A 26,076-nucleotide genomic window follows, 5' to 3' on the forward strand; every position below is an offset into this window, starting at 1 on the left:
CTTAAGTAATCGACTCACATAACTCACATCACGTCCGGCTTTCACATTTTCTATCCGTAATTCCTATGATCCACGTACCCATTATCATTTATATCACTAAAACAGGTTCACATCACTCACATGAGTCTCACATAAGTCACATCACTAACAGGTTCACATCGCTCACATGAACAATATTCACATAATTAACATCGGTCATGTACCTCCCTCATAGAACTGAAGTAAATCACATCACTCACATCACCCTTCGTGATTCACATTGTCACATAATTCATATCACTCACATAACTGACATGACTCTCATGTCTCACGTGATTCACATCGATTATGTCACTCATATAATCTACATAGGAAATCACATACCTCTCGTCACTCACATGTTTATCACTCACATACCTGACATGTCTCACATGTGTCTAACGGTGATTCACATCGCTCATGTCAGTCATATAGGAAATCACATACCTCTCGTCACTCACATGTTTCACACAATTCACATCACTCATATAACTGAAGTAACTCACATCACCCTTCGTGATTCACATTGTTACATAATTCATATCACTCACATGCCTGACATGACTCACATGTGTCTCACTGTGATTCACATCGCTCATGTCATTCATATAACCTATAGGAAATCACATACCTCTCGTCACTCACATGTTTCACACAATTCACATCACTCACATAAGTAAATCACATAGCTCACATCACCTTCGTCATTCACATTGCTCTGCTATGCTTTGGGACCTGCCCACACAAACCCTTAGTAGAGCCCTGCGTCCCCTTGATGGCTCTCTGCACCCTAACCAATGAAAGTTTACACCCCGCACTCCTTTCAGAAACAGAAAAAAAGACAACATTATTCACTCCTGGCGTGCTTACACTGATGCAAAGTTACGATCAAAGTCGACATGCAATAATAACCGTAATTTGAACTTTGTTTTGAAGTGCTACATGGTCTTATCTCACCAATAAAGAAGGCGCCAATATTTGTTCCTTGAAATGGACGTCTCATTCACAGAATTGGTCACAGACACTTGTAATGTGTTTATGTGTCCATACACATTAGTTTTGCGATGTTGATAAATGTAACAGTGTTTAACTATTCATTTCCTTTCATATTAAGAGGATAAAAAATAGGCATTTTTGTATGCAAAGTGAAAAACAATTTTTTTTCTACAAAAGTTTGCGTTTAAATGTCAGAAAATAACTTCAAAGAGTTTTTGAAGTCAAGAAATGTGATCTTATAACAAATTTTCTCACGTGCATAGCGACCACATACGATAGTAGGCCTATAAGAAGTTCATGTTGGTGGAAATCTGCAATTTGAAACTGTACTCCTGCAACTTAATACTTTAAACTAGGTCAACTTCTTAGGTTCATTTACTATCTTTTGAAGAGTATATCACGTCAGGAAAAAAATAAACATAATTTCTGTTTTTTTTTCTCGTATTTCTTATGCACAGTGCAATGAATTACGCATATCATTTCTACAACTCCGGGCTAAATTCTTAACCGGAAAAACTCCCTTATCTTTGTCACTGTAACGTTATACTCAGACACTTAACTTGAAAATCTAATCTCGAATCGAATTTCTTAAGTATTCCCCCCCCCCCCCTAAGAAAAGTTCCCTTTTTTTTTGCTTTGCTTTAAGTCACCAACTAATTTTCTTAATGCATTTAGAAAATTTATATAAAAATCTAGACGAGTAATTAATTCGTTAGTTTCGAGTGTCACAGTCTCCCTCTGGCTATATGACTGCTTTTTTCTTTAAAAGATTAATTTCAAATATTTCATCTTGTTATTTATTATCGGTATTCCGTAAGCTAACTATCTGTGATGTACAGTTATCTTACAAAAAAATAAAACATGATATATGTGAGTCCATCCAGCGTGTTTTACTAAAACGTACATTGAAATTGAAAGCGAACTCACCGAACATTAAGTTACTTTCTAATGAAGTCCAGGAAAGAAAAAGTTGTTTTAAAAATTTATAAAGTTTACCTTCGGGTTCATTGATATTTATTGTCAACATTTCAGGATTCCACGAATACATACATGCGCACAAGCGAAATTGTGTATGTGTTGGGGGGGGGGGGGGGTGGTGGAGGGGGGTGTTAACACGAAACATGTCATAACTTCAGCATTATATACGAGTTTCATTCAAATAACGTCTGGAAATTACGAGCTTAATCATACTAAAAGTCATAATTCTTGGACATCGTTCAAAAAGAGTTTACAACGTTTTCAACATCAACTAACTTCGTAAAAGAATTGTCAAATAGAATTGATAAGCTTCAGAAACAGATTTTTGTCCATATATAGTTTTATTATCTGTCCCTCCAATGGAAAAAAAGAATAAGAGATTATTCTATATTGTATAGTTTTAAGTTAGCGGAGCATTACACCACGTTCCAACCTATATTGAAAATTGACATAATGAGGTAGACGGATGATGGAGAAAACGCAGAACGCCAGAATCAACCCTGACTATGAATTCACTTTACAAGTTCTAAGGTTTCATTCATCTTTCGTTCTTTTCCACAGATTTTTTTTTTTAAGACTATCTCGGGTAAATGAGTTAGCTTGTTAAAAATGGCTGCATCGGAGGTACTCGTTAACCAGTATAGCGCCAGTCAGCAGCGGCCTCGACCTTTGACCTTTGCTGAGTTTGGTACAGACCTCAAACCTTATTTCACGACGTACCAGGATCCAGAAAGACCATTGAGCTTTCTGGAACTCGGATTGGATGTCGAAAAAGAATCGTCCACTTTTGATACGAGGGTTGGAAAAGTATGTTTGTAAGATGCATATAACATATGTTACCTATTTTAATAATGGTGTGATACGTTATGTAATTTATTTATTTTTCTTTGAGTTTATTTGGTGTCGAGGACGTGGGAGGGTCGGGGGGGGGTGGGTGAAGGTTGACCAAGAACGTCGGTGAACCAGGAGATCCCAGGAGATTAATCAAAGTTCGCAAACCGAGTATAAAATAATCTAACTCGACTGTGACAACTTTCTGTGTCGGACAGAAACTATCATTTCAAAAATTAGTTTTTGAGCAGATTTTGACACACAGGACTACAGATGCCAGCTTGAAATGAAATTTTCAAACAATTTTACTTTAAACAGTTCTTTTTTATCTCTCGTGACTTTTGTAATACAGCAATAGGATGAGAAAGCAAAATATCATATTCAATACAAAGTAATCTAATTTAACCGATTTTGCCACTATATATAAATGTTGATAAATTACTAATATAAAGAAGTATATCAATTTTACGTTTTTACAGTATCGAAAATGGAAAGGCCTTTCCATAGCCGAGAAGTTATTCTTTACGACATCTGTGATATTTCTGGTGACTTTTCTGGCTCTTACTACAAACAGATTATTCTTCGCAGACAAATACAGTCAGGATTTTACGTTTGTTCTTCTTTTACTCTTGAACGCAGGTAAATGTCTTATTGGGTCTTGTTCTTACTCCTCTTCATCCTCCTCCTCCCCATCCTCCTCCCTCTCCTCCACCTCCCCTCCTCATTCCCCTCCCTAGTCACCTCATACTGTGTTTTCAGAAGTTTTATATTGATAATTTATATATTTCACAAAAAAAACAAAATGTTTATTAACGGCGTAAAGAAATTCCTGTGCAGGATGGTGTTGGCTTCAATGACACCAATAACTAATATTTTTATGTTAACTTTTCTTCGAATGCATGGATTGAAGGGCTACAATACGTTTGATACATATTTTGTGTGGGACGAAATATTTACATAAATATTAACTCGCTTACTCACTATTGAATTATCAATTTAGTTTAGTATATATATATATATATATATATATATATATATATATATATATATATATATATATATATATATTTATATAGAGTTGGTTGGTTGGCGTCTATCTTGGCGCAGAGTGACAGAGCGGAATATATGTTGATACTAGTTGAGACTAGTGGAACACTAGTAGTTGTAACTCGGAGTTTCACGCGTTTATGCGATCATCAGACAACTGGTACTCCAACTAGTCTCAACTAGTATCAACATATATATATATATTTATTTATATATATATTTATTTATATATATATATATCTATATATATATATATATATATATATATATATATATATGCTTTATGATAACATATCAAGATGATTTGGTGGCGTGACCATACAAGAGGTAGTAAAATAAGAAGAAAAAAGTGATCAAAGAATTGAATTTTTGCGCATATCATTAGCTTATTCTCTCACAACAGATTAAGTTCAAGCGCTTAAGGATAATAAATCGATGATTGTATATGCATATGTGTATGTGAGTATATATTAACGTATGTATTCATGTATGTTGGTATTCATATTATCGTTGCCTTGTATTTCAGCGTTCTGTCTATATTACGTCATACACGGTATTTTCCGGGAGCATGGTTTTGAGTTATTCGTTTACGCGTTCAGTGTTGGCGTTGTTCTTATTTACTGCGTCGAAAATTTCTTCGAGACAGAGATAGGTCCGGTGAAGCTGGTGAGTACTGCGTAGATACATATATACACACACATATTCACGGCAAACATGTGTGTTTGCCGTACATATATATATATATATATATGCCGTATATATATATATATATATGCCGTATATATATATATATATAGTTATATATATATATATATATAGATAGATATATAAATATAAAGTTAAATATATAGTTATATATATATATAGTTTTATATACATAATAAATATATATATTTAGTTTTATATACATAATATATATATAGTTTTATATATACATATATATATAGTTATATATATATATAGTTTTACATATATAACTATATATATATAGTTTTATATGTATAACTATATATAACTATATATATAACTATATATAACTATATATAACTATATATATATATATATATATATATATTTATATATACATAAACATACACACAAACATTGATACTTATAGTTGCATACACAAAAACACCCATACATGCATCATAGGTCGCAGAGTAATCCCTTATGGTTAGTTTCAATATTCAACTATGTACAAATGTATGCGTAAGTTACAGTGATGCATATTTAAATGCCACTACGCAAAATGATCGCAAAATTGACACTTTTCAAAGGAGACTACTTCGAAATATTCTCAACATTAGATGGACCAATCATAATTGGTTATCAAATGATGAGCTCTACAACGAAACCAACCAAACACCTTGGTCATCCATAGTCGCACATAGAAGATTGAGATTTTTCGGTCATGTAGCAAGACTCCAGGAGGACGCTCCAGCAAAAGTTGCTTTAAGAGAAGCCCTGAGACATATTGCTAAACCAGTAGGAAGGCCCGTGACTACCTTGCTTGGAAAAATAAAGTCGCAATTTAAGGACATTAATATTAACAATTTCGAGGAAGCAATAAACCTTGCGCAAGATCGTGATACGTGGCGGAGGTTAATCACTGAGCATGTCGGATAGACGAGACTCAACTTACTACTACTACTACGCAAAATGCACCTTTCCACTTCCTTTATATAGGCTAAAGTCTAATTCAAACGCAGCCATTAATATTCTTTCTTGATGCCTGCTAGAGTAATTAAAATCTCTTCATGCATGTAAAATCTATTAAGTTACCAGTAACCACGCGGTTTTACTACAGCCAAAGTTCATTGAACGGTGCTGTAGTCGGATACACTGTATGTAGTGTTAGGCAACGATCGGGGGTCGCTATGATTGTCAATCTTTAGGACAGTGCCGCTTATCTGAACGAAACTGGGATCAAAGCTGATACTCTTTATACGTAATCATTACGTCAATGTCATTATGAATAAAAAGAAGCAGGTTGATGTATAGTTTTTGTAGTTTTAGCCTCAAACATTTCTGCACGTATTGCGTGGTAAATTTTAAATGTCACGTGATCAGGAAAATAGGTAAATGCGTATATAGCTTAAATATATTTCAAGTATAGCGTAGGTTGAAATTTTCTGTTAGGTTTTAGTACGTTGTACCACTCTGACCAACTGGTTTACAGTAGTATATACATGTTATCTCAAGCATACTATATTACATATCTATTTATACGCTTAACAGACGACACAGCAATAATGTTTTAACTTTTTGGCAAGAGGCCTTTGTGACCAGCAACTGTACCAACCAGCTACGAAAAAACCTTGTTTATAAATCTTGTCTGCAGCCGGCTATCATTTTGAAAATCTCCGATTTCATAGAGCCACTACAATCTCACATCTTTACCTTTTTTATGCTTATGTTTACATATTTTCAAGGTGATTGTAAACATTGTTATTACTGAAACCAAGGCCACCATCCAATTATGTAAACAGCTTCAATATGTCAAGTTTTTTTTTAGCAATTTCGGTCACAAATATGAACATTGTTTTTGTTTGTTTAATTACAGAAACACATAGACCAAAAAAATGAAGCACATGCAGTTCGATGATGTCATATTTAGACTTACTCAAGTCTTCGGACTTGTTTATGAAGGAACACTAAACCTATGATTTCTCCTAAAATGGCACGGGGGTGAGGGGTGGGGAGGGGGAGTTGTTTATAATAGTGTATTGTCTATATTGACGAGACTAATGAAGATGGTTGTATTTGTCTACCTTATATGCCCCCAATTGAAGAAAAATAATGATCTTTTAAGGCTATAGTCCGTTACAGGAGACTTTGAATCCAAACAAGTGCATTCACTCCCGTATTAATTTAATATTCTAACCTCCTTTTGTTCCTGTTTCATAGTTCCTGTTGCGATTTTATGGACTGATTGTAATATTAACCGTCCACGTATTTTATATTTTCATTAACCTGTTAAACGATGGAGTCTACATATCAAAAATAAGTCAAAACAACGTACAGCTGAAATATATATCTAGTACAAAATTTAAAACTTGTTTATGGTGGTTACAAATTGGCGGACAGAAATAACTTGGAAAATAATACCTATATGTCTGTAAACAGTTCTTGCACGATTCTACCAGACCAGCAGTGTTAAGAAAAAGCTGATTTCATCAATCGCAACTTTGTTCTCACTTACAGAATAAATAAATCCCCCCCAAAAAGCGGGGGAAATGATAAAAATATAAAAAGATAGAAATAGATACTCCTCGTCAGAACACGTCAAAGAACCTCAAATCGTAGTAATATCCAGTATTGTTTTCTGGGTTTGTTACTTTACTAAGATATAAGATTCACAGAAACCAATGACAGTAACTATAAATAGAAAATAGGAACAATCAAACATGTTGATTTGTCAATTTTTATTAAAGGAAGAAATGCAAAACGGAAGGAGGTAAAAGACGCACGAATGATGACCAAAAAATCATTTCATTTTTTGGGGTGGATTCGAGTCATTTTCAGTGATTTTCATGCCTCGGGTCGCTATATTTTATCTATGCATGGGGAAGAAATTTCACAAACGTTTTCACCTTTGAGATTTAATGAATCAAAATCCTGTTTCATCGGTTACAACACTGATCGAGAATTTTACTACATAACGAACGGAAAGACTATACCGTTATTTATGGTGGCGGCATATCAGAATAATTGAGTATAATCAAATGTTACACAGTAGGCGTATTTCAATTCAAAACAAAACAAAAACTAACTTAACAAGTGTTGTTGAAATATTGTCTTTGCCTAGGTTTGACGCATTTATTGATTGAAAGGCAATTAGAACTGTGTTTTCTCTAGAGTTAATACCTTTGGTTTTGTCGGTAGTGTTTTTTTAAGTGGAACAACGTGACCTTTAAAACAGTTACGTAGAGTGACGTCACAATATAACAAGGATTTTAGACTTGAAATAGATTTTTTTTGTTTTCCTTCGGGGTCGATGACAGATCATCGAGTCAATGAGTGTAGGAACAAAACAGCAACAGCGCGAGACGGAATAAAATCATTGTAGGAGTAAATAAATAATAAACAGGGGGTTGAAAATATAAAAACACGGAAATGTAATTAACACCCTTTCTATAAGAGTTCTTGTTATTGAAAGTCCAAGAAGATTAAAATAACTATAGAGAGTGAAAGGTTAGATAAGTGCTTGTTCAAACATTAAGGTAAATAAATAAACTTGAACAGACAAACGGATTAGTTGGTTGCTCTTTGTTTCCCCTTTGTTTCAGTTTGATTGTGTTTCTGTTATTGTTTTGCTTTTCTGATTAATCTTTGCTTCTTCTAATTATGTACTTCCTTTCTTCCTGTATTCCATTATGCTTGGATTATTTTATGTTTTCAATCTTTTATTCTTGCGTTTATTCTTTTATTATTGTATTCCTCTATTCCTGTGTTCCTTTATTCCTTATTCCTTTATTCATTTTAATTCCTTTATTCCTTTAATTCATGTAATTCCTTTAAATCCTTTATTTCCTTTAATTCATGTAATACCTTTAATTCCTCTATTCCTCTATGCCTCTATTCCTCTATTCCTCTATGCCTCTATTCCGCTATTCCTCTACTCCTTTATTGTAAACTCTGAACGCGAGTTACCACATACTACTAGAATTAGGTCTGCACGCAAGGTTGTGCTTATAACTACTGCTAATTTTGTGTGTGATTGAAAGGGGGAACACTCCAACCCTAACCGCCCACCCCTGCCCACCCACCCCATCCCACCTGTAACCGCCCCTATATTGCGACTTTCAATGGACGAAACTATACCAATGTACTGTTCAATACATGATCCTTAAGTTCATACTTGGATGACAGGAGACGTTACGATTGAAACGCAACCATTTTGTCATAAATGACTAATGTTAAAACAGAGAACCGCTGTACAACCATATATTAACAAATAACAAGACGCCTTTTAGCAAATGAAAAGCTTAAACTACAGATAATTTGTAGTTTTAGACATTAAATGGTATATATATTTGGAGAGAATATTGTTAACATATTGTTTTACGCACATTAATGGTATATAGTATACAGATAATATTGAAATATTGACTTGCGAAATCACTGAAATATTTTAACTGACTTACCGTAAATGTCATGGAAATAAAACTTGGACGTAAAAATCACATTATACGTAACTTTTACGGGTTTTTTTCGTCATGTTCCATATCATCTACATGATATTTGGAAAATATTTGATTTATTTCGGAAGTTATAGGTTCGGTTTCCTGTGTATGCGTGCGTGCATGGTCTGAGCCACCCTACCGTTGGCTAGGATTGGGTTGAGTGGGGTAGGGTGGGATTGGGTGGAGAAGGGTGAGTAGGGTAGGGTACGGTGGGTAGGGTACGGAGACCTACCCTACCGTTGGCTAGGATGGGGTTGGGTGGGGTAGATAGGGTAGGATGGGCTAGGATGGAGAAGGGTAGGGTAGGGTGGAGAAGAAGTTTACGGTAGGATTGGGTTGGGGTAAGAAGTTCAAATGAACCAAGATGTTCCGTAATCGTCCAATTATGTTTCTAAAATATGTCATAATTTAGTTAAAGAAATGTGTCTTACTGTATGTATGTTTGTTAGTTTTCTTACTCGGACTCTTTCTCTCTCTCTCTCTTTTTTTTTGTTTTGTTTTGTTATAGGCTCGACTGGTAGTAGTCGGGATATTTGCTCCACCAGAGGTTGCATACGCCATTTATCTGGGCTGGCATTACCAACAATCAAAGAACCTTATATTCAGAACTGTAGGAGCGAACCTGTATCGTCAAAGTAAGAACATCTAATTATAAAAAAGTTTTGAAAGTATTTTTTTTCTGGTGGCTGAAGTACTTGTATTGCTGACGAATATATTTCCAATATATTTTCTAAAACTTAACTGCTTTTGTCAATTTTGAGTCATATCTTATTTCTCTGGTTTTCTCTAATAATATTTTCTTTTGGAGTAAACGTGGATATATATATATATATATATATATATATATTATATATATATATATACATATACATATATATATATAGGCCTATATATATATATAGGCCTATATATAGACCTATATATAGGCCTATATATATATATAGGCCTATATATTCTTTTCAATTTACTGTAAGTTTCAGACAAACACACTGGTACTTTAACTATGCTTTTCGATACCAAATATCAATTGACACACCAGAAAGTGTAAAATTTCAATTTTTGGCAGGAATGCCGGTAACCATCCGACGAAAATAAATCATATTTCCAATTATTTAGCCGCATCGTTTTTGGCGTGGTTTTGGATCGATCTCATGAGACAAGACTTATGTTTTTTAAGACCGTCATATGATATTCTTCCCATATTTCATTACTGCTTTTCTTTATTACTGTTAATGACGGGATTAGTGGAAATTAACACACTTGATTATCTTAAAGGGGCAGGGTCCGCACTCCTAGGCCTACATGAGAATGGGGAAAAGGTCTTTGTACGGTGTAGTATAATAAACGTATTATACTATCATCGTTGGTTGGTTTGATTATCATTTAAATTTGATATATAACAGCGAGAAACTATTATTTCATTGCAGCTACTCACCCCCCCCTCCACCCCACCCACCCCCTCCCTCCCATTCTTCACAATTTATCAGAACAACGTACACTATAGATCTTGTTTAATCCATGAACAGTTTTGTTCTAGAAAGCATTGTTGACCTAAGCAATTACGTTCCCTCATAACGTTTTAACAATAACACCTTTTATTAGGGGTGTGGGGGGGGGGGGTGGGAGTATATGTGTTATTCAGTTCGAAGAAAATTAAAACTTACTAAGTATTAGCACAATCTTGCGTGTACAAATAATGTTATAGTCTAATATATGCCTAGGAAAATGAAAATTTCATGACTATTTTTATGTGTCTGCGGAAGGATCCTCAAATCTCTTACATAGAATTCATACTGAACGACCCCGGGCGAAATGCCCCTCATTTGTAAAACAATCCTCGAACCGCCCCTGAAGAGCGTCTTAATTAAACCCATTTTCTCAGAAAGTTTAACAAAAATCATTAAAGTTAAACGATCAAACGCGAATAGCTGATTTAAAATAAATTTTCAAACAGTTAAAGCTATAATTTTTTTTCTGTATGGGGATGGGGGATAGGGGTGGGGGATGGGGGTGAGGGGTTATCATGTATGGTCTTCAAGGTATGTAAAAGACTAAGAGACTCGTACGTGACGGAAAAAAGACTTGAGCAAGTCTAGAGTTGACTAAATGTGCTTAAATTCAGTTTTTCTATTAACGTTCCTTATTTTTTTTTTATTGATAGAAGTATAGTGCTATTTACATGCTATATTGCCTCAACTTCAATTTGTGCTTTTACTCTAAAAAAAAAAAACTATAACCAAAAATATGCTATTTACATGCTATTATTGCCTCAAATTAAATTTGTGCTTTTACTCTTAAAAATACTATAACCAAAAATAAAACAAAAAAATTACAAATGACAATAAAAAGGGTTGCACTTTTGAACTTTTTTATTATTCTTGCAATGAAAAAACTGCGCCTTATTTCATTTTTATTATTATTTTCCACTTTCTTTTCGTTATGGAGGGGTTTTTTCTTTGGTTAGTGTCGTTTATTCATAAGATAAAACTCATGACGTGGGGGAGGGGGGGGGTAGGGGTATGTCCTTTTAACTTCTGTACATGTGTTCTGAAATCGATAACAGACTTAACGTGTCCATCTTCTCTGAGATAGCAATTCGAATATTTGTTTCATTGAAAAATTTGGTACTTCTTTGACCGTAGTTTTTCAAATATTTTATTCTGTCTCTCTTTACAGACCTCTGCGTTAAAATGTACATGTTTGTAGATTTGCTGAAATTTGACTTACAGCTAGAGGTAAGCAGATTGACTCAGGTTATTTGAAATGAAACTACGGTTTTGGAAAAAAAGCGGAAGGAAGGGCCTGTTGTGTACTGATAAAGAGGGAAGGTAACAGGTGGCGAGAGCAAATAGGGGACAGGGGACAGGCAGGGGGACACCTCCCAACTTCACGTCGTGGGGATAGGATTTATAACATTAAACTGGTGGGGGGGGGGGCGATAGACCACAATGGATGTACATCCCGTACCCTTCCTTTTGAAAAATCCAAAATTATTTTTTAGAACAACTGTGCATTTAGAGCTAAATGTAGACTTAAATTTATATTGTCTAAATAATGACTAAGAATGCAAAATTTGACGTTTAAACTTTTCTCTGGGGGACGACCCACAGACCCTTACTCATAGAGGTCGGGCTTCAATGACGCAGGGCCATACGCCCCTCTCGTTTATGAGGTCCTTGATTCGCTTCTAGCCATTCCATACAAGGGTCATGCCCCTACCTTCATCAGTCGGGGGAATTTAGAGAGACCCCCCTCCTACAAAACCAGCAATCCTAAGCATGACACATAAGAATTTCGCCGGTGATTCTGTTTATGATTCTTATATGATGATTACAATCAACAATATTTGTGGCAATTTGCAACCAAGCTCGGATGGGAATTCTTTTTTATCACAACGGCGTCAGATGATATGGACTTGATAAGAAAATATTTTATAATATATAATAATTTTTGGTCACGTTTTCCCTTCGGTTCATATTCATTTTCCCCTTTTCGGCAAACGTCACCACTAATGGACTCAGAGATTTGAAAGATATGAAAAATTCATCAGATACAGAAATATTTGCTAAATATTAAAGAAATTAATATTCTTCCCATGAGAATTTATGTCATATCAATATCTTTCCAGCTCAAAACAATTAAAAACCAAAAATTTGCTACTGTGAACTAGTTTTTTTCGATCACCAGTTTTTTTTTATGTATGTAAATATCAAAGGTGTCATCACGGCTATTAAATAATATTCAATTCCACCATCAACTAAAATATGTTGTATTTTGATCATTTTTGTTAACATTACTAAATGAAAGGGGCAAAAAAAAAAAAAAAACAGGCGTACGGTATTAATTTTCGTATACGGGCAATTTAGGTAACATTTTGTGCAGAATTAGCTATCAATAAAAAGGTTGCTTTTTAACACCCGACCTTTAAAGATAAAAAATACTTTATAAACAAAAACTGGAAATGTGAATTGTTTCTTTTCCAAACAGGAATCTCGCCATAAACGAGGAAATTTGGGGTAAACCCAAAAAGTTTGCGACAGAAATAAAGAAACAGTGCATTCAATTAAATATGCGTTGATTAAGCAGTAATTCGAAAATAACAAGATGTTATATATCAAATTTAACCACATAAACATCTTATAGCTAAATTGAGAGGTAACCAATTAGTTAGAAAAATTATCAGTGTCATGCGTAAAAGGGGAGATGGGGGGTGGGGGGTGGGGGTGGGTGCATGCGCGACCTCCCATCGTCAGTCGGGAGAAATGATTCAGTCGGGGGTTCCTTTAGATTCTGTCGGGGAAAAACTAGACCATGACCTGGATGTACCACCCCACCCTATATTCTAACTGATACAAGAAATTAAGAACATTTGTACCACACCATAACATTTAGACCTAATTATAGACCAAATTTATAGACTATACAACTGCCTCAGAATGCGCCATTTGATGCCTAAACTGTTCTCTTTTTCTTCTGGGGAGGACTCCCAAGCGCTCTTCACCTCTGGTCCTTCCATAAAGATTCATGACCCTCCTAAATCATTGCGTGAAATTTAGATTTTGACATTGCCCTCCCCCCCCCCCGGCTCCTCATCCACTTTGAAATTCTGTACATGGCTTGCTTAGAATACCGTATAACACAACATACAGCTCTAAGTCGAAATCATATTGACCGGATGCAACACTGGGCAATATCATTTAAGTTTTACCAGGCTTTAATATAGCTTGATTTCTTTCCAATATTTTGTGTTATTTTTTTATTCAGCATTTTTCCGTTTTATTTCAAAGTGTAGCGTGTTTATTCTTGGACTAAAAGGGGGCGTCAAGACAGAACTAATGGAGAGTTTGCTGGTCGGCTTAGGTGTTCCTATCTCGCTTACATGGAACTTGATAGGGTACTTAGCTGTAAGTTTATCTTTAATTCTTCAAGAAAAATCTATTAAAAAGCGGAGATTTTATTTCATCGTCCCTCACGTCACCCCGTGAAAACAGGTAGCTACTACTTGGCAAAAACTACGTAGATATGCTATAATTACTCTGACATATGTATGTGTGTATATATATATATATATATATATATATATATATATATATATATATATATATTTATATATATATATATATATATATATATATATATATATATATATATATATAGATGGACGGACGGACGGACGGACGGACAGACTGACAGACTGACATACTGATAGATTGATATATGCTCAAATTATCTCGTGTCACACATTACAGGTCAGATACGAGAAACGAGTGTTGTTATTCATATTCATCGCAACTGGATGGCTACAACCAACCTACGTGACATACAAATTTATCGATGTAAGTACAATTATATTCACTCGTTAAATGATTCGTAAATGTATGCAATCGGTAATTTTTCTGTCAAATAAACTAGGTTCCTAAATGTATTCATTCATAAGATATACGGTCTACGAGAAATTGAACTAACCCCCCCCCCCCCCGGTCGTCAAAACAAAGTAAGTTCGGGGTATAAATTCTCTTATAACATAACTCTTATAACGTGTTACATAACTGTCTTTTGACAATTTTACTGACACCCAAAGATTAATACATAACAGAGCAATGCATAATTATTATATAGCTTTTCTATAACCCAGCAATCCTCACCAACCAATCAATACCCCTTCCTCCCTCCCTCCCACCGACCCCACCCCCCCCCCCCCCTAACCAACTGAACCCCACCATGACATTTACAGGTTATAATTTTCCTCCGTTATATAGTTACAACGGACGTATCCTCACCAACCAATCGATACCCCTTCCTCCCTCCCTCCCTCCCTCCCACCCCCCCGAACCAATTGAACCCCACCATGACATTTACAGGTTATAATTTTCCTCCGTTTTATAGTTACAACGGACAGTATTAATTTGGGGTTTTCAGGAGATGACACAAACAGACCTCCGAATTTATGGAGCGTTTCTCACAACTTGGCAGCCTACATCAACAATAATTTAACAAACAGACAGACTCGACATAGCTATTAATTTGCGGGTTTTCAAAGACAATCGTTATTTTAAAAGTGCATCGAAGAGTTGTATTTCACCTCTGTGTTATTACCGAGACAATCTTCTGTAACCTATACTCCCAGGGAGCCCCCATAATAGCAGTGAATTGGTAATACACACTAGGCCGTCCGGGTTTTTTTTTTCCTTTATTTTATTTTGTCAAACCTTTCTTTCTCTTCGGTTATACTAAAATGAATTTTCACTTATTTGTGATTTAAGGGAAAGTGATGGTGGCCTTTTCTTATCGTATGGGTGGATCAAATAACATTTTATAACGACACTGCGAGAGAAAGCTTAACAAAGAATCTAGTAGTTTGTCACCATGTTAAAAAAAATGATTTATCCATCTTGTCTTTTTGCTTATCTTTTCTTTGTTTCAATTTTTCATTTGCTTGAAGTCTTGCAAGTGTTTTACGGCGTGACATTTGCCATCTCTGGGGTGAGCAAAGATCACACATGATTATGACAGTATCGGCAGTGTTGTTGGTTGGATATAATAAATTCGGCTCCCGCCATAGTATATCAATGTAGGCTGAGGACATTGGGAATACGTATAGCTATACAACCACGCCATGTCTAGTGGACACCCTTCTTTTTTTCCTCTTTTTTTTATTTGATATATATACATTTTTTTATATCTAAAACGATTGTATATGCAAACGTTTGAACAGATATGAGGCGATAGATAGAACTAGGAAATGAAGGGCGAGGCTGGGAAAATCACTTTACAGGAGAAGGGAGAAGGGAGAAGGGACAAAGCAACCCATGCATTGAACACCATTTTTAAAGCTATTGTAGACAAAGATAACATAGACTCGAAAGTCAAGGGTACATAGTCCGGGGAAGGAAAGGGGAAGGGAGGGGAAGCGAAGGGAGGAGACAACCGCAATCCATGCATTGAGCACTTCATACATATATATATATATATTTATATATATATATATATATATATATATATATATTATATATTTATATATATATATATTATATATTTATATATATATATATATATATATATATTTATATATATATATATATATATATATATATATACATCTCTACAACATCTAGCCCTGTCGTTTTATGTGACCTGTTTTTTTGTTGTTGTAGAAGTTCTACTTATTGTTTGCCGTTAGTTTGCCCTTTCTTTACTCCTGTGCTCTTAGCTGAGAGCCTTCTATACCAGTCTTTCTATACATTTATATGATATTAATTACAAAACTATTATAAATATATTAAAATTTCGTTACATCAATTATATGATTCTACGTTGTATACGGTACTTTTTATCCTTCGTCCGTAAACTATGACATACCACGGTTACGGTCAGTGCGCACAAGCCTGTTATGTCGGCCAAGGTCGATTAACACTGAAATGGATGGACTGACGCACAGGAGTAACTGGGCAGTGGTGTCTTGTATTGTCGATGTAATCCGATCCGGCTAATTAAAGACATCGTAGCGAAGGTCACTGATTTGGCTTAAAATTAATATCTGGAGATTTGCAAACTTGAAAAAACAAGTTCAATGCACTTAAATAGCTTTATTCACAGACTTGGCAAAACCCTAAGACAAGCGCACCTTATCACCTCCCCTTCCCCAACCCCTGCAATACATGCACACCCCCCCAGCTGGCTGTCGCTGCTCCTCTGTTCCGGTTGGCTATGGGCGCGAGGGATACTATACAATAACGATGAGTGGATGTTCTCATGAATTTCTATTCGATAAGGTCTTTTTGGTTTCCCGAAAGTTCAATCTATGGAGTCACTCTAATTGAACTTGCAAAATTATGAGGGGAACCACGGATTGCAAAATCGGTAATGACTATATAACGCGGATCGCAAAGTCGGTAATTACTATTACGGTTAGATTCGTCCAATACGGCAGCATCCCGAAACGTTGTACTCAAAGCCGAAGCCAAAGTGAATTAATCAGGTGACAAATCCGGGGTCTTTGCGTGCTAAGTTCTTCAATGTCGCCCTCATTCCATTTCGGGGAAACATTTCATCTTATAATTTTGATTTAATTTTGATTATGATCAGCTAACCACAAATACATTTTTTGCTTTCTTTTCAAGATGATCTTTTAGGTTTTCTAAAACAAATTATATTACACCATGCTTTAATACCATAGCAATGTAGAACCTTAGCATTCCCTAAGTCATTTAAGAATAATAATAAAAAATAATAATAAAATAAAGGGAAAATTTGTTGTTTTTTGTTATTTTGAAGTTGTTTTTTCTCCTTCTATATGTGGTTACTATAACTTTAGTAGAACACCGACAGTGACAACTTCAACAGTCAATGTCTCGAAAACGAGATATCAAAATTACATTCAACTTCTACCGTGACAGAATGTTTAGAATATATATCTCGTTTACCAGTCAAATGCAATTGCGTTTTACTCTGGACGATCCTGATCATTATCATCTCGATTTTATTTGCCATACTATAGATGATGGTCAAACGGCAACTTCAAACGAATCCAAACTTTGAAAATGTTAATTAAAAACAAAAGAGAACAATAGAAGGATGGCCTTGACACCAGATCACTTAACTATGACGCCAGTACAAAACATCATTTCCATTAGCCACATTTTTTTTTGTCTTATTAAGCTCGATTTGAGAAGAAAATATTAAGGAAAAAAAAAAGAACGGACTTCAAATCTCTCCTTCGTAAGAGAAGTCTGGTAAAAGGAATTCACTGAGTGCTCTTGTTCGGCCAAAGCACCGACATGACGTCACACGTAGCGTAAATTTAGGAAGGACGAAAGCACTCCAGAAATAGGCTATTTTTTTCATCAAGTGCTGCATTCATAAATTATGGAAGCGATGAAGTGTAAAATTAAACACAAAGAAATTAAATTTAAGTAACACTTGACAATGACATCCATCCTACGTACCTAAGAGATTGGAATTAGTTAGGGATCAATGCTTAGAGGGAATTTTTTCGGACCGAATTAGTAAAAAGATTATAACCTACCTACGGATTTTATATATATTTTATAATATATAATATTTTTTATATATATATTTTATATATATATATATATATATATATATGTATATATGTATATATATATATATATATATATATCCAGGGGAAACTTGACCATGGCTATTTCTGGCCACCACGGACGAGATACATGAGGCTAAATGGGAACTTTGTCCAGGGGTGGCAGCTCCCTGCAGTTCCCTACTAAGAAGGTGTTTGAAATGCATGTTTGTGAATACATCAGACTCACACATTTTGTCCGCACACTGCAGCTGACACAGGTTAGCAGTCTCAAAAGCTCGTGATGTTGCTTCGCTCGCTTTCGGCAAGACACAAAGAGAATGCAGCTAAGTGGAACATGGTCGTATCTTAATGGACACATTAATACCTTCGATAACATTAGAAAATACTTTGAACGTGAAATGCAATGCACCCGAGGCAATCGAGCTGATATGTGCAGGCATGCGTACTAGAACTAGTTTCAAGTAATATTTAGGGTAATCACCCTGTTGACTTCTGTTGTCTGCTTCTTCGCGTGTGATGTTGGGAATTCTCTTTTTATGCCTACGAAAACTCATGTGGGTCAGCTAATATTTTGTAGTTCAAAATATCATGTTTAACGAAAAAAACACCGTTACTTCCCTCCATATAAGGGGCCGATCCAGTATGTTAAAGAGGGGGGGGGGGGGGAGTTGTGGTCCTGATATCTTCGAAGCCGACTCCCAAGAAGTCTGACAGAAAGTACACGTGCAGTGGTGCATTCTAGGGCGTGTTTAGGGTACAACTTAGGTCTGTAAGTTGGTCTACACGCAAGGTTGTGCTAATGGATTATGCATTATGCATGGAACAACCCTCTGTGTTCCATATTTACCTTTCTTTATTTCTTTCTTTAGATATACCATGCCTGGAAAACCTTTACAGTTCCCAGTGATAAACTCTTGCCCAGTTGTATCATCGTGTGCGGGGTAATTGGTTTGATTGTTCACTCCGCCCTAATCATCCTGGTCGTATACCTAGGTGTGAATTTCGATAACGGCCTAGGTCAGAAAGGTGAGTACAAATTTTCAGGTACAGTCTTAAGTTATTTATAAGATATACAAGCAAATTTTTAATAATTGATATGTAGCGATATTGAGAGGTCTGTAAGTTTTAGCTTGGGGTTAATTTAAGGTTCAAATAAGTGTCTGCAACATGGTGGCATTTGTCTTTTATTTTCGGTTCAAGATGACAAAATTGACGAGTTGACATGCTAAGTACCTAAATTGGGGCACAAATGGCCACCATCGAATTGTGACATGACTTTAAGCAAACCCATGTTAGACCGAGTCGAGTGCCTGTATGTGTACCCGCCCCTCATCGCCTACCGCCCATTATCCCAAACGTCACATACTATTTTTACCCCCCACTTTTTGCAGTTTTTGGCCCAGGTAAGAGGCAACACCAGCTTCCACCAAACATGGCGCATGGACTCACAAGGCGACGCCCATTCAGCTGGGCCCACCCAGGGAAGAGAGACAGCAGTAAAAGTCGAAGAGGTTTCAGAAAGCATCGGCCAGTCACCACGGCAGTGTCCTGTCTAGACCTCTACAACGAAACTTCACTGCTCGACCAAACAACCAGGGATAAATCTCAAGGTTTATCAAATTTAGACTGTAGCCTTTTAACGAACTAAATATTTCCCATTGTCATGGAGATATACTGACATTTTATATGCAAGTTATCGCACCGCCACGTCGAGGGAATGCAATTGACAACCTGTTTACGGTAAACGGTATGCCTATCGGAACGATAGCAACTAACCGACATCGTCAAATCGGTATTTTCTAGGAAGTCATCGTTAAAACTTCACGGCATCCGAAAATGCATCCAAATTAGAGGATAATTATTGTTATTGTTACTATTATCAACGCAACAGAAAGCACGTCAAAAGGGTTAACTGTAGCCGACATAAAACTTGGAAAATACTTTGTGAAAGATGAGAATACCATGATTTATGTCTAATTTTTTTAACCTTTCATCCCACATTTGACCGAGAATCATATACTAAATTTGAGATATCGTCATTTCCCAAGGGAGAAATGACTGGCCACTGGAAATGTATTGTGAGACGAAAGATAAAAGAACACAAATACCCCTAGAGATATCGAAAAATGACCATAAATGATAACTTCTGCAATTTCCTCTAATGGAAATGGGCGTCGAGGAATTAATAATTTAATATCAAAAAGGTTAACCTTTTGAAATAACTTGAAGGAAAATATCACAAGTAAAACCAAAATTCATCCTATAGAGCCACAGGGGGGCATTATCAATAATAAAAAGGAAAAACGAAAGTACAATGGAAGCTTTCACTAGCTTACTCACCCGTCAAAGAACTTTACATTTTAATGAGAAAATCTTCGTCAGAAGTCATTTTTTCTTCTTCTTCTTCTTTGTAAATAAAATAAACATCCGTATTAAATTGTTGGTCTTGGCTTTGTAGTTTTTTCTGCAAATTCGTCCTGGAAATCATTGCACATATAACAATAAAAAACGAGTTTTTGTGTGTGTGTTTCACTTGAAGAGTTTTACCATCATACCATAATCCCATCGCAAATTAAAATGTTTACCTTCTAGTGACAGAATGACGTCACATAATTGACAAAATACATGAATAGTAGCCCCTGCTATGTGTCCAGCTCATTGCTACTAAACATCAATAATTGGATATCCTCCGCGTAATACAACAGCATTTTCTTTTGCTGTTCATATATACCTATTGCTAGCCCCGTAGGCAGGCCGAGGCACAATGCGCGGAACCCCCCTCCCCCACCTGCAGGCCATCGAACCCCCCCCCCCCCCCGCCATCATCATGTGTCCAAACTCTTCACAAGTTATAGGACACGAGTATTATGCCTCTCCATAAATTGTTGGCGACCTTCAGAATTCCTCGCTACAGACCTGCCTATAGCGCACATCTCAATCGTAATGGATGCATACTTGATATTGGGTTTAATAAATAACCCTTCATGTTTTAAATGGCCAAAGAACTTACCCTCTGATGTCCCCACAATGGTCTCTCATGCTTTTGGAACCAAGGCCTGTCAAAGCCCCATCGACTGTAGCACAACGTTCATGAAAATATCAGCGACAACATGTGCTGATAATGGGCCTTCTCACTGTGCGCCCACAGCGAGGCACGCCGACCACGCTATGGCACAATGAAACCGGATGAACATAACTTGTTAATCGTGGTAGCAAACGGCAAAGAGCAATTATTCAGGATGGATTAAAAATTCATCTAAAATTCCACCCTTATATCAACTAACTTGATACATTCCACATGGAGATAAACATCTCCCCCATCTTTTCAGATCGGCGAGACTATATAACCTACGAACAATGTCCTTTTTGTTAAAGAGATTTAGTCTGGGCGGACTCTTTTACTTTGTTAGCAAATATACTGTCGGCCGGACACTTTCTACAGTCGGGGAAAACTATACTGCTCCATGGCGGTTTTATAAGTTGGCCGTGGTTATTACTTCATTGTTTGAATTGTCGCAGTATTTTATATTACGTTTGTTAATAAAAGTTACTATGCGCAAACAATCATAAAAATTGCGCTGTACAGATGCTGAGTTGGAGAAAGGCCTACGTGACTTTTCAAACTGCTTGTTGAATTGCGTAGGCGCGTACGAAAAGAGATCTCGCACGTTTTTCCACGATTAGCTTGGGACTTTGTTTGACAGAGGTGTACCTTTCTCCCATTTTTGAAAGGATAAGAAAGTGATTTTTTAATGTCAAATTAGTATACACGTGATAGACGCCTACGTTATCCTATATTTACAAACCGCACATTCCAACTTTAAGTTCATCCAGTGTGTATCTTTCCAAATTCTTCTTCCCTTGGTTTTATAACGGACATTTTAACTTGACTTCAGGCTGAATTTGAGGCTGAATAAGTTAAAATCCATGAAAAAATGGAATCATATAAGTGTAAGACATCTTTCTATACCTAATCCAGTTTCCAATATATTCATCTTAAAAATATGCCAAATCTCTGGAAAGCGCCTTTAAGACTTAAAATTGATGATTATTGTAATTAATGTTAATACATGGTTTTTAACATTCTAATAACTCAACCAAAACGTGTTTTTTTTTTCATATAACAGTCGGCACTCTTGGATGACATGCAACACCAATTGTCAATGACAAATTTTGCCATGCATTGTAAACATTTCAACTGAATCAATAAAAGAAGTCTTGTTTTTCCATTGAGATACATCTGATGATCCGACCGAATAGTCTGTGAATTAGACTTCATAGTCCAGTCACTTTAACTGATGGACCGCTGATGTTTAAAGGGTCATTTCTCAAAAATTAAAAAAACAATGTTAAAGAAATAAAACCTGCAGTTGGACTGATAGCTGTGCGTTTTAGCAGTCGACAACATGTTACAATTATTGTATGTTCTTTAAATGACGTATAACAATTCACAACCATAGGCGTAGGGATCACACACATAGGGACAGGACTTTGATGAAATCCCCCCTCTACTACTTCATTTCATTCATTCGGGCACTCATGTCCAATTTGAAGAGTGCAAAGAAGAAATCCTCCCTCCCTCCTTCACCCACCCCCTTAACAACTATTCTTTAAGGGTTTTTTTTTAATTTTATTTTTTAAATTTTTACCACGCTTGGTATCTTTTGTGGTAACATTCTTGTGCCAATTCGAACATATTTGAATACAATAAGGTCAAAAACCTTTTTCTATTCTTAAAAGTTACCTAGGCAACATGCGTCTACACATTGCAAACTGTTATCGATACTCACGGCATACATACTCAACTATTCATAATATGACGTAAATAATTTATCGCTTCCTACTTTCTTTCGCCATCCTCCAAAATAATAGTAATAATTATAACAACAACAACACTAAAAACTAACAAAAAACATGATGCTAATAGCACATCTCCTCTGTATCTTGGGGGACTTTTCTACCACGGCATAGTTGCACCAAACTAAATGTAGCTAACCTATACTAAATGGAAATCACTTCACTGTTCATTTGTACGTTATTGTAGTTTCAGTAATTTAATATGAAAAATTGATATAAGAGAAAATAAAGCGTGTCGATATGTCTACATCCTAATATCACTGGTGTTCTATTTATTATTGTACTGGAATAGGAAACTGAAACGCCCTACGACCCGCCCCCTTCCAATACAACCCCACCCCTTTCCACACTGTCTGCCATTATTCTATGCGGGGGTTTTCGTCAACTGTTGGGGTACGAAGAGGGTTAGGTATTGTCTCACTAAATCATCCACTTTCTTTTAAGGATCATCGCTATTTGACCCCAAATCTTAAGAGAATGTTAAAATTAAACAAAACTTTTGGGGGACTTGTTTGCAAAGAATTCTCGTACATCGAGAGTCCCGTTTATAAAATGTCTTAGCGTCCCCGAGTCACCCTGCAGCAGTCATATATATGCTAGTAAATCAAATTGTGGTCACTCGTGTTCAAAATCAAACTTTTACACTGTCATGCCTCCCCCTCCCCTCCCCTTTCGACACCCTTCTCAGTATATGGACCCCAAAAATAAACACGATTCTACCAAAGAGAACAGCTCCTTTCCTAATGGTAGTTGTGTGGCAAATGGTGTAACAAACATCATGTTGATGTGGGAGAGGTAGGGGTAGGATTGGTGAGGGGTAGGGGTGATGAGGGGTAGGGGTGGTGAGGGGTAAGGATGGTGAGGGGTAGGGTGGTGAGAGGTAGGGGTGGTGAGGGGTAGGGGTGGTGAGGATAATAAATACCATTCGATACGTATCATTCACCTCTTTGCTACAGATTCTGCTTGCTTCGTGTTGCATCGCCTCTGTTAACCTCAAAAGTTTCAAGTCCTTTAGTGACTCAGAACAAAAAATAACTATATCAAAACAGATACATTACCACAAAGTTCACTGAAAAATTTACAAAATGAAAGCAAAATAAATAAATAGAGCAAACAATTATTTTTTAAATATATATATATGCCCAAGTTTATTGCATCAAAATAAATATTTCTTCAGCCTAAAAGCATGCCCGATAATCAAGCATTCTAAAATAACATTACAGTTTGTTTTCTTTTTCTAAAACTATTATAAAATATACACTTTCACATTTACAGTATTAAACCTAATGTGATATAAACTGTACTTCTCATTACAATTCAATTTAACTCACATAGTCTTAAGGCATGCCTTTAAGATATAATTTAAACTCTTAAAAAAACTTTCTATATACAAAATATCTAAAACTCTGAAGAAATAACAGATCAAGGCCATGAAACAATGATTGACACTTCTCTCTCTCTCTCTGACATTTTACAAGTTTCCTTTCCCCCTTAAAATACCATATTTTCCTTCAAATTAATAAACCTTAGATGCAAACAATGATGATGGCTAAAACTATATTTTGCCAGTATCCGAGGATTTTTTAGTACAATGATTAGTACAATGATCTCAACGATCTCAACGGCAGAAAACTTTACTCCAGTGTTAGCTACCTGACCTGACCTAGATGAGGGATCGACGGTCGAGGGGGGGGGGGGTGGGGGGCTACACCTTGGATCTGGCTTCTCCGCCCCTTTGTCAGTTATAGCTCTTCCTACTATTATCATAGCATTACATAGACTTCCATGTTGTGAACTCTGGGTGTTGTAAAAGAACAGAGTCCTACTTGACTAGTCTGGAACACCCATCCCTTCCCTGTAAAGTTTAGATCCTTGGTGAGGTACAATGAGAGTGCTTTGGTTGTGAGGAGATAGGTGAGGGGTGATGTAAATTTACTAAAGCAATAGGGATATTTTGGAGCAGCTTTTTGTATCCTAGATAAGGTATAGTGTGTGTTATATTTGTGAGAGAACAGGTAAAAGTCTGGCATGATGTAACTTGCTGGAACCATTGAAATGATATTAAAAAAAAACAGCATGCGACCATAACCATTGCGACAGACCCTGGATACCATATTCACTCTACACAGAGAAGGGAAATAGTGCTGTCATCATGAGGGGAAAAATGAGGTATGCTGTAAATAGCTAAAATAATAGAGGAATATTTATGAAACAACCTTTTAAAGACATTTTAGACTGTGTCTCCACACCCTATCAACTCTAGATATGACACCATAAGAGTGCTGACATTGTGATGGGACAGGGTGAGGTATGCTGTAACTATCTGAAGTAATAGAGGTATATTTATGAAACAACCTTTTACAGACATTTTAGACTGTATCTCCACACCCTATCCACTTTAGATAAGACAGCATGTCCTTGAGGAATCTGGTGAATAAGAAGCACTATGAAATTGTTGATAATAATGAAAATGGGGGTTATAATAATGGAGGACAAAAGGCTGTTGATAAAGTAATACATCCCTAGAAGGTATTACCTCCATTCATAAACTAGAGTGAACATATAGATATACAAATAATCTGATCTCTTAAAAACAAATCATAAATTCAGAAAGTTTTAACCATTCCTAAGGGGGGTAATACATTAAAGCTCCCAGATGAGACGCAGATAAAATATTCTCGCAAAATATCTGTGCAGTCTTATTTTATGAATAAAGTAGGTGTATCATGGTCGGAACCCTAAAGGGAGTAGTTGAAAACAGCATCTGATACAAACTCACAATGAGAATGAGAAGACTACAAATTTCGAGATGCATTTATGAGATTTGACATAATGGAAGTCGAGGCGTAAACATTTTTTTTTACGTTGAAACCGTATCGTTGTTTTTCATGAAACTTTTCTTTTTTATCTTAGCATGTAAAACTTATCCCCAAAACAAGAGGTACATAAACTCATGGGAATACATACTTTATTCGGACACAGAGATAAAATCACGCAGATTATGGCAAAATGGATTGCGGTGAGAAATCCAAGATAATAGTATATATTCGGAAGGACCCAAAGTAGACTAAGCACTATAACGTTATAATAAAGACATATGTG

At 36.0% G+C, this 26,076-nt stretch overlaps 1 protein-coding gene and 1 long non-coding RNA gene across 7 annotated transcripts in view; one reads left to right on the forward strand and one right to left on the reverse strand.

Moving 5' to 3' along the window:
• LOC139975919 (uncharacterized) overlaps positions 1-19,846 on the forward strand; it is a 29,769-nt gene extending 9,923 nt beyond the window's left edge. Inside the window, exons 2-10 of one of the 6 annotated variants that reach the window (XR_011795953.1) lie at positions 2,554-2,799; positions 3,303-3,462; positions 4,397-4,536; positions 9,565-9,691; positions 11,733-11,791; positions 13,849-13,960; positions 14,306-14,392; positions 18,987-19,143; positions 19,509-19,647. Coding sequence is in view for 5 of the 6 variants with exons in the window: in XM_071984209.1 (XP_071840310.1) it covers positions 2,602-2,799; positions 3,303-3,462; positions 4,397-4,536; positions 9,565-9,691; positions 11,733-11,791; positions 13,844-13,960; positions 14,306-14,392; positions 18,987-19,143; positions 19,509-19,765 (1,302 nt within the window). In the remaining variant the exon portion in view is untranslated. Of the gene's footprint in view, positions 1-2,553; positions 2,800-3,302; positions 3,463-4,396; positions 4,537-9,564; positions 9,692-11,732; positions 11,792-13,843; positions 13,961-14,305; positions 14,393-14,942; positions 15,476-15,498; positions 15,724-18,986; positions 19,144-19,508 lie in introns of those variants that run through there. The other 5 variants (XM_071984209.1, XM_071984214.1, XM_071984213.1 and 2 more) reach the window with 5 other exon arrangements.
• The window catches only part of LOC139975922 (uncharacterized), a 47,913-nt gene extending 25,230 nt beyond the window's left edge, over positions 1-22,683 (reverse strand). The window contains exons 1-2 of the long non-coding RNA XR_011795957.1: positions 21,128-22,683; positions 20,458-20,594 (exon numbers count right to left, since the gene is read on the reverse strand). This is a non-coding gene — a long non-coding RNA (uncharacterized lncRNA). The remainder of the gene's footprint in view (positions 1-20,457; positions 20,595-21,127) is intronic.
• Positions 22,684-26,076: the final 3,393 nt, after the last annotated feature.

Source organism: Apostichopus japonicus, chromosome 11 (assembly GCF_037975245.1).
Source record: "Apostichopus japonicus isolate 1M-3 chromosome 11, ASM3797524v1, whole genome shotgun sequence".
NCBI lineage: Eukaryota > Metazoa > Echinodermata > Holothuroidea > Aspidochirotida > Stichopodidae > Apostichopus > Apostichopus japonicus.